The sequence below is a fragment of the Orycteropus afer genome, unplaced genomic scaffold (genome assembly GCF_000298275.1).
Source record: "Orycteropus afer afer isolate SDZICR_OR568_19922 unplaced genomic scaffold, OryAfe1.0 scaffold00378, whole genome shotgun sequence".
Classification (NCBI taxonomy): Eukaryota; Metazoa; Chordata; class Mammalia; order Tubulidentata; family Orycteropodidae; genus Orycteropus; species Orycteropus afer.
The window spans coordinates 1960966-1970962 of NW_006921965.1; the positions used below are offsets into that span (position 1 = coordinate 1960966).

General features: G+C 44.9%; 1 protein-coding gene across 1 annotated transcript in view; it reads left to right on the top strand.

Annotated features, from left to right (window-relative positions):
• The first annotated feature begins 237 nt into the window (after positions 1–237).
• The window catches only part of SKP2 (S-phase kinase associated protein 2), an 87122-nt gene continuing 77362 nt past the window's right edge, over positions 238–9997 (top strand). The window contains exons 1-2 of the mRNA XM_007953229.2: positions 238–281; positions 1755–2026. Coding sequence (XP_007951420.1) covers positions 238–281; positions 1755–2026 — 316 coding nt within the window. The remainder of the gene's footprint in view (positions 282–1754; positions 2027–9997) is intronic.

Consider the following 9997-nt stretch of genomic DNA (forward strand, 5'->3'; position numbering starts at 1 on the left):
AGGGAAGCCAGTAGGGGGCGAGCCAGCCTGACTATGACACAGCATAGAAACTACAATTCCCAGGAGGAAGCGAGGCTGCAACCTCCGCCCCCACTGGAGAGCGGGTAGAACCCTGCGCGCGCTAAGAGAATGGAACGTTGCTACAGTTCGCGGGTCTAGCTGCGCGGGGCCAGTGCTCAACCCCGGGACCTGCAGCGCGCCAAAGCTGAAATTCCAAAGCTAGCAGCTCCGCAATTAATGCACGTATTTAAAACCCCCGAATTGGTGGACGCCATGCACAGGTAAACCGATTGCAAAAAGGTGGAGAGCATAAATGGACCATCTTAATTCTTTTAGGCCATGAACATTGTTATTTGCTGATATTGTTGCTAATGCTATATTATGTGAATGGTTGCTTAATCTCTTTGGGAAAGCGTGGATGAATGCTTTAGTGCTGTGATCAGCGTGCCATTTTATTTGCTTCCATTATAGGGCTTTCCTGCTAAGGGTTTTCAATCTGGTTGGTTGCCCTTCTTCCCTCCTTTCCTCCACTGTAAGAAATTCTTGAGGCCTGCCTGCAAGATCATAGATCCCATTTATTCGGTTACTTTTTTCTTTTTCGAGAATTTACCACTGGCACATGCAAATACAATTTTATCCCAAGAAAAAAACAAACTCAGCTGCCGTCCAGTCGGATCCGACTCATAGCGACCCCGCCTTGGGTTTCCGAGGCGGTATCTCTACGGCAATAGATTGCCCAGTCCTCCTTCCGGAGGATGGTTGGTGGGTTTGAACCGCCAGCCTTCTGGTTAGCAGTCAGATGCCTTAGGCATTACGCCACCAGAGATCGTACTATGCCACCAGAGCAATTTTATTAGCGGCTGTGATGCTTAAGGCATTTGACTGCTAACTAATAGGCTGGCGGTTCAAACCCACCAGCCATCCCTCGGAAGGAAGACTGGGCAATCTACTTCCGTAGAGATAAGGCCTCGGAAACCCAAGGAGGAGTTGCTATGAGCTGGATCCGACTCGACGGCAGTGAGTTTGGCTTTTGGTTTTGCGAAAGTTATAAGTTTTCTACAAGGCGTAAACTGCAGCTCCTTTCATGCCTATCATAGCATTATTTAAAAGGCCCAGTGGTGAAGGCATTTGGCTGCTAACACAACGGTCGGCAGTTCAAACGCGCCAGCCACTCACTCCACGGGAGAAAAAGCAACTAGTTTGCTTCCGTAGAGATTTATAGCCTTGGAAACCCTATGGGGCAGTTCTACTATGTCCGATAGGGTCGCTTTGAGTCGGAATCCACTCGATGGCTGTGGGTTTGGCATTATTTAGGCGCCTTGGTGGCACAAGTTGTTAAGCTTTCAGATGCTAACCGAAAGGTCGGCAGTTCCAACCCAGCAGCAGCTCTGTGGGAGAAAGATGTGGCAGTCTGCTTCTGTGAAGATTTACGGCCTTGGAAACCTTATGGGGCAGTTCTCCGAGAAAAAGAAAAAACCAAACTCACTGCTGTCAAGTTGATTGGACTCATAGCGAGCCCTCTGTGCGTTTCCGGTATCTCTAGGGAAGTAGATTGCCCGATCTTCCTTCTGAGCAGTGGCTGGTGGGTTTGAACCTCCAGCCTTCTGGTTAGCAGTCATATGTCTTAGGCACTACACCACCAGAGCTCCCATGGGACAGTTCTACTGTTTTATACAGGGCTGTGATGAGTTGGAATTTGCCTCAAGGGCAATGGGTTTGATTTCAAAGGAACCTGTTATTGTGCATTGCTGCAGGAAACACCTTCAGGAAATTCCGGACCAGAGTAGTAATGTTACCACCAGCTTCACGTGGGGATGGGACTCTAGCAAGACTTCTGAACTGCTGTCAGGCATGGGGGTCTCCGCCCTGGAGAAGGAGGAGGTGGACAGTGAGAATATCCCCCAGGAACTGCTCTTGAGCCTGAGTCACCCACAGAGCCCCCCACGGAAGCGGTTGAAAAGCAAAGGGAATGACAAGGATTTTGTGATTGTCCGCAGACCCAAGCTAAATCGAGAGAACTTTCCAGGTAAGGTATGCAGGTAAAATCCACAGTCACAGGGGATAGGTTAAACTGTTTTGTCTGTAAACCTTTGTTCAGGGGTCTTTAGGCTGGGTTCCTATTTTAACTACCTAATTCTGAAGTTGCACTGACACAGTGGCTGCAGTAATGGGCTGGAACAGAGCAACAGTAGTGAGGCTGGTGCGGGTCAGGGCAGTGTTTTCTTCTATTGAACATAGGGTTGCTATGAGTCAGAACTAACTTGTCCACACCTAAGAACAATTCAGAAGTTATTTTCTGAAGGAATGGAAGAAGTAATTGTCTTTGACGTTTATAGGAGTCTTTGTGGGTGTCTGTGTTCTGGTATATAATTGACTTGAAAATCTTAAGCCATGACAATACATTTCTGTCCTCCTTAGAAGGAATCTGCCTGCTGACTGGCTCCATGCCGGCTCAGTGTCTCTGATAAGTGGGAGCACAGACAATGATCTACTTCTAGAATTCTTTTCCCATAAAGCCTTGGGTGGGCTTTTTGCCACAATCACTTTAGGTATTTGTCAATAAGTTGCTAAAGTATTTGAATATTACACTAAGTGGAGGAGACTTGTCTCTCAAGCCCACTCCCAGATGAGTTTCTCCTGATATCTGCTATCTCAGTTGCTGCCGCCAACACTATCTGTTCAATCACCCAAGCCAAAAACCTGAGAGTCACTCTAGATTCCCAGTTTCCACTCAATCATTGCATCTTCATTCTTGTCTCCCAACTATTTCTCAAGCTCTCATCATCTCTTGCCTGACTAGTGGAATACAGGCAGCCCCCAGGTTATGAATGAGATCCCTTCCTGAGTGTCTTTAAGAATTTAGCTAAGTTCAAAAAGGTGCATATGGTTCTTACTTTGTTGTTGTTGTTATGTGCCATCGAGTCGGCCCCGACTCATAGCGACCCCTCCTTGGGTTTCCGAGGCAGTATCACTACGGAAGTAGGATTGCCCAACCTTCCTTCCGAGGAGTGGCTGGTGGGTTTGAACCGCCAGCCGTCTGGTTAGCAGGCAAGTGTCTTAGCCACTATGCTACCAGAGCTCCCATGGTTCTTACTTAGCCTTACTTTAATACAAGAAAATGTTTGAAGCCTTTTTCATGATTTAAAGGCTGTGTCACGCAGCAAGTGAAGGTGATTGTGATGAATTGTTGAGAGTAGATACTGGTTCAGTTGTCTCAAAGTGAGGCAGGTTGACTTAACATTGAAGAGCAGGTAGTTGTCGTCCCTGAGTTGGGCATTCGTAACCCCAGGACTGCCTGTACCTGCCATAACTCCAGCCTTATCCTCCCCAGATCAGTCAGCCGGAGCCAGAGTGGCTTAACTGAAATGCTGTTATTAGGTCTGGAGAGCATATTTTCAACTCTTAGTGACCACACGTGACAGAGTAGAATTCCCACATAGGGTTTCCTAAGTTGTAATCTGTACAGGAGCAGATTACCAGCTCTTTATTCTGTGGAGCCACTGGAAGGGTTCAAACCTCCAACTTTTCATTTAGCCGCCAGGTACTTAACCATTGCACCACAGCTCACCATATCATTCCCCTCTTAGCTGTCCATTCCCTATACTAGCAGCTTTCTGAGCAGGTGAATGAGTGCTTGCAAAAATGGATCAGTCCCTAGGAAGTATAAACATTGCATTGACCTAGGATTATCAGATTTTTCTTGCTAGTAAGTCATTTAAACATTAGTTGATTCAGCATATATTCACTGAACACATACTGTGTGCCAGGTATTCATTGCTCTAGGTGTTAGAGACAGAGCAGTGAATGAAACAAATATTCCTATCCTCATGGGGCTTCCGTTCTACTTGGAGGGGGAGACAAATAAACATGTTATGTAGTATGTTAGATGGTGATAAGTGCTATGGCTAAAAACAAACACAGAGCAAGCTAAGAGGGTTTGGAAGTGCTGGAGTAGGGATATGGGTAACAATTTTAAACAGAGTGGTTAAGGAAGGCCTCACTTGGATAGTGACCTTTCAAAAAAGGCTTAAAGGAGGTGATGAAATGGGCTATGCATATATCAGGGAAGAAAGCCCCAAGGAGAGGGAATAGCCAGTGCAAGGACCCTGGGGCTGAACTGTGTCCCGTATTTCAAGAAACAAAAAAGAAGCCATCCTTCCAAAATGAGTGAAGGGGGGGAGTGGTGGGAGATGAGGCTAGAGTGGGTTTTAGGAAGAATTGTGATGTGATTTGACTTAGCTGTTGAAAAGGACACACTAATGTGTGTTGAAACTAAATTGTAGGATGGGAGATGAGGCTAGAGTGGGTTTTAGGAAGAATTGTGATGTGATTTGACTTAGCTGTTGAAAAGGACACACTAATGTGTGTTGAAACTAAATTGTAGGAGGTAGAGAATACATGGGAGCTCTGGTAGCATAGTGGCTAAGGCACTTGACTGCTCACCAGAAGGCTGGCGGTTCAAACCCACCAGCCACTCCTCGGAAGGAAGGTTGGGCAATCCTACTTCCGTAGTGATACTGCCTCGGAAACCCAAGGAGGGGTCGCTATGAGTCGGGGCCGACTCGACGGCAAATAACAACAACAATAACAAGAGAATACATGCTTGGAGTCTTGTGAGAAGGAGTGGTGATAAGCAATTATTAGATTCTAGATATGCTCTGAAGTTAGAGTCAACAGAATTGGTATGTATGTGGGTAGATTCGGTGATGTAGCAGGAGGGACAGCCAAGATAGACAATTCCCAGTGGGCCTCTGGAACCTGGGCAGTGCCCAGGGATTTGTCTTTAGCTGTCAGGACAGGTGGCTAATAGCTCTGCCAGGATTAGAGTAGAGCAGGCCACACCAGCTTCACATACCTGATGTCAGAGGCCTTGGGCTATACATTTTTTCTTGGTTCTATGTTCCACCTTCCCTCCCCGCAGGCCCCAATCCAGGCTCACAAATGGTGACTAAATCCTCTTCGTCAATTTATTCTGGAAGACAAAAAGCTGTATGGCCAGCCTGTGCCAGAACAGGTCTTATTGGCCCTTAAGGTGAGTGTGTAGTATGAATTAAGAGGAAATGGTCCAGCAGTGAGGTCAGTAATTCATGGTTATTAAATGCCTGTCCCGCCCATTAAACAGGTGTTGGTCGTGAAAAAGCTGTTGAACTAACTTGTTGATCAACCCTGCTACAGCTGTTAAAACTGCCTGCAATTACAGACCTTACAGTGCTTCAGACTTTAGACTCTAGTGTAAATTGCATCAGAATCCTCAAGGGAACTGGGTCAAAGTGCAAAATTCCTGAAATTCTGATCCAAAAAAGCCTGGCTGGAGCCTGGGAATCTGCAGTTTAATACTCCAGGCAAAGTTTTCTTGCCCCCTATTTCTCTTATTGGGAGCTCTAGTGGCATAGTGCCTAAGGCATTTAACTGCTAACCAGAAGGCTGGCGGTTCAAACCCACCAGCCAGAAGGAAAATTGGGCAATCTATTTCTGTAGAGATCCCACCTCGGGAACCCAAGGAGGGGTCTCTGAGTCAGATCCAACTGGATGGCAGCAAGTGAGTTTATTTCTCTTATTATTAGTAAGAAATATACTTTATGTTGCAATTCTGGGTGTGTATCTGAAACTAAATTTTGTAAAATGATATTTCCTCCACTAAGATGCACTCTGAAGTTTTCTATTTTGTTTTATTCTTTTAAAAAAAGAAGTGGTTGTCAGACTCACTAAATTAATTCATGGCTCACCAGTCTCAGCCAGTAGTTTCCAAAACTAAGCTCTTATAAGAACCTTTAGAAGACTGCCCCCAGGAATTTTTCTTCCTGTTTCCTCCCTTCATCCCAAGGATTGGGAATAAAACAGTGAACATAACAAGCCAAAGGCCTTGCCCTCATATAGCTTATATGCCTTATCCTTCAGTCCGAATTTTCATTGGTCCTTTGCTGCTCCTTTCATACCCCTGGGTTCAGCAGTCTCATAGAAAAAAGGGGTTGTGGGGTGAGGAGGTTCATTGGTGTCCTCTGTTTTTCTTTTGCTGTGCTTTGATTTTCTCAGTTTTGCTCACTTAGCAAAAAAAAAAAAAAAAAACCTCAAGAACTAGCATAGCCTGATGTTTTCTCTTTCTGACTTACGGGAAGAGGGAGGGGAAGTCATCCTAAGTGGCAAAATCTGTACAGGCATACTTCGTTTTATTGTGTTTCACTGGTAGTTCCATATTCTTTGGACAAATTGAAGGTTTGTAGCAACCCTGTATCAAGCAAGTTTGTCAGTGCCATTTTTCCAACAGTACATGCTCACTTTGTATCTCTGTGTCACATTTTGGTAATTCTCACAATTATTGTAGTATAAACATAGCTTTCATATGCCCTGGGACACTGAAAAAATTGTGTGAATCACTTTCTTGTGATCTCGCTTTATTGCAGTGGTCTGGAAACAAACCCACAATATCTCTGAAGTATGACTGTAGTTCCCCAGAAAGGAAGCATAGTTGTAACTACTTCTTAAAACAGCAAAAGCAGATATGAGAACTTTCCTACCCCCAAAAGAGCAGGTACGGGTCCCAGTGCCTGCTCATCCCTCAAATGTAACTTGATTATACTTAAAGATAGAAATAGTTTTAAAAGTCACAATACTGGTTTGATTATGTTAACTTTGGGTTCTTCAACTTGAATCTGAGTGTAGTTGATGCTGTGAGGAAGAAATTTGTCAAAAGGAGTTACCACTACTGAGAAGATCTGATGCCTGGAAAGCACAACAAGCCATTCTTTCCAGAGGAGTTGGAGAGGCATGGGAAGCGACAAGGTTCTGGAAGTGGAAAGCTGGTTTACACCTGAGGGATAAGTGGAAAAGGTGGCTAGGGGGCTAACTAGCAGGTTTGCTAATCTGGCCAGCTTTTACCTATTCATGACTCTAAAGTATGTTTAGCTGCTATCCATGTAAAGTGAGGTCTTGGCTTTAATAATTATTTCCATTCATGTGTGGGGTGGGTTTGCAACCTTGGTGAGTTTAGGAGAGGTGAGTGGAGGAGAGACTTACCTCTAAATTTTCTCATCCATTCTAAACAAATAGACTGGGCAGCAGGGTAGAGTCAAAAATCCAGGAAACAGGTGGCTAGTGTTCGGAGAATTAAACGTGGCAGGTAAAACTAGATGATCCATATCACAAGCTTGGATAATGTCCCTAGAGCAGCTATAGAAGGAGGAACGTCAGCCCCTCTGCTGGGACAGCAGCCAGTTTCAGGCTATGGCCCACCTAGCCAGGCCCCTAGAATCAGGGCCAGCATCAGCTCAGTGGAGCCTGGGTTAGTTGACTGAGCTGGGGCTCTGCATTTTCTTGGCCAATGCCCCTTCCATGGGTGTTGGCCTACTGATATCTTTCAGCATCTCTATTTTATTCCCTGTGCTCCCCATCACTCCCTATCCCTGACTGATTCCTTATTTCATAGCAAAACCAGACCCACTGCCATCGAGTCAATTCTGACTCATAGCTACCCTACAGGATGAAGTAGAACTGTCCCATGGGGTTTCCAAGGCTGTAAATCTTTACGGAAGCAGATTGCCACATCTTTCTCCTGTGAATCAGCTGGTGGATTTGAGCCACTGACCTTCTGGTTAGCAGCCAAATGCAGCAAGTCAGGTTTAATTCTCACTTTTTCTAACTTGCTGAACAGTCAAGTACTTAGAATAGAGGAGACCATAGACTCTTAGCCCATCATAGAGTAGGAAGAGCAAGATTTGGAGGCAGACTGGCATTTGAATTCCCATTCTACCATGGCATCATCTCTTGTAGACCTTGCCACACCCACCTCACCCACATACATCTTAAAAACTACTGTACTCTTGTACTCATGACATAAGACATTGTCTTTGCATTCTGGCTTTTTTCCTTCAGTGTCATCCTTTCTGCACACCATTGAAGCTTTGCATGTACCTTACCCCACCTGCAAGGAGCTCTGGTGGTGTAGTGGTTAAGGCATTTGGCTGCTAATCAGAAGGTTGAAAGTTCAAACCCACCAGCCGCTCTGGGGAAGAAAGACAGTGTGCTTCCATAAAGATTTCCAACCTTGGAAACCAAATGGGGATCGCTATGAGTCAGAATTGACTCAATGACAGTGAGTTTGTTTTTTTATTTTTTATTTTTTACCCTACCTTCAGTGCCCTCTGTCACTGTGGCAAACCTTCAAACATCTATCTCTTGTTACTTTTCTTTTTGTTTAATTATGGTGAAATATATATAATATAAAACTTATTATTGTAACCATTTTTAAGTGTTACATTTCAGTGACATTAATTCACAATGTTATGCAACTATCAGCACATATATTTTTTTCCAAAATTTTCATCACTCCACACAGAAATTCTATATCTCTTAAGCAGTAACCGTATATCCCCCTCCCACTCAGCCCTGGTAACCATCAATCTACTTTTCTCTCTATATATGTGCTAGAGGGGCAAGGAGACGGCATCTTCTGACCTCTACAAGAGGAAGACAGAATTACCATCAACAGCCCAAGGCCTATTCTTAGAGGCCAGACATGTTACCAACCGTTCCTCCGGCAGCACCTACCACCTCTCTTCTGGGTTCAGTAACTTGCTGCAGTGGCCACACAGAACTCATGGATTATGGGGTTTATTAGGGAAGCAACAGGCTACAATTCAAGTTCAGGAACATGCTTAGTCTCTCTCAGCTGGCTGGCTGTCTCAGCAGTCAACTGTCTCTCTCATTTTCTTAGTAGCATGTCTCTCGGCAGTGCAGCTCTCTCTCAGCAGCACATTTCTGTCAAGTCTCTCTCTCAGCACATTTCTCTCTCAGCCGGCAATCAAAGAGACTCCTGCCTCTAGAATGGCGCCTTTGGAGTCTGGCAGAGTGGCCAAGAACAACCAATCCCAACATTAGAATTCTACACCCCCAAGAGACAGCCAGCTTCCTGGAAGATTGCTTTGTGCTGCTCCAACAGAAATACACCAGGTGTATAACTAACAATCAGCTACTTAGTTGCTCATGGCAAAGTGGGAATTACAAAGCCTTTGGCTAGAAAAGCCATTCCATGTAATTTACTACACTGCAGGCCACCCCCTGGCTTTTCTAGCCATTATCCCTTTTATACTTCAAAAATTAACGTCTCCTTCACCATCAGTTTGAGAATAATCATACCCATGAAAGCATGTAAGCCAGCCACTTCATGCCTTTATCTCTCCCCATTTTAGAGAGCCAACTTCTAATTTGCCCATCCCTATCTCTGGTGGTATAGTGCCTAAGGCATTTAGACTGTCAACCAGAAGGCTGGCAGTTCAAACTCACCAGTCACTCCTCGGAAGGAAGGTTGGGCAATCTACTTACGTAGTGATACCATCTCAGAAACCCAAGAAGGGGTTGCTATGAGTCGGATCCAACTCAAAGGCAGTGCATTTATCAACCAGTACTCTGAAGAGACAAGTATGCTTCTCTCTGGAAATCATCTTTTCTGCTTGGAAATCTGGGCATCTGCTTCCATACACAAGCAAAGTCCAGCCCAGCACAAGCCATCAAATTGTAGCAACTAACACCAGCTTAGTGTCAAACAGCAGAGGTTTCCAACAGCTAAGGGAAACAAACTTGTGTGTCAGTTTGTCATCCTGTGATACTTGTACGTTGCTGTGAAACTTGAGGCTGTGCCACTAGTGTTTCAGATACCAGCAGAGTTGCACATGATGCACATGTTTCAACACAGCTCACAGACTAAGACTGGGAAGAAGGAGGAGGCATTCCACTTCTCAAAAATTGGCCAGGGAAAACGTTACAAATAGCAGAGAAACACTGTCTGATACATTACTGGGCAACTTTATGAATTGCTTGGAAACATTGTCCAACACAGTGTAGGAAGACTAGCCCCTTGGGTCGGAAGGCACTCAAAATAGGACTGGGAAAGAGCTGCCTCATTAGAGTAGAACCAACTTTCATGATATGGATAACGTAAGTCTTTCAGGACCTCTGTGTGCTGACATGGCACGACTCAAATTGAGGAGAAACAGCTGCAAAC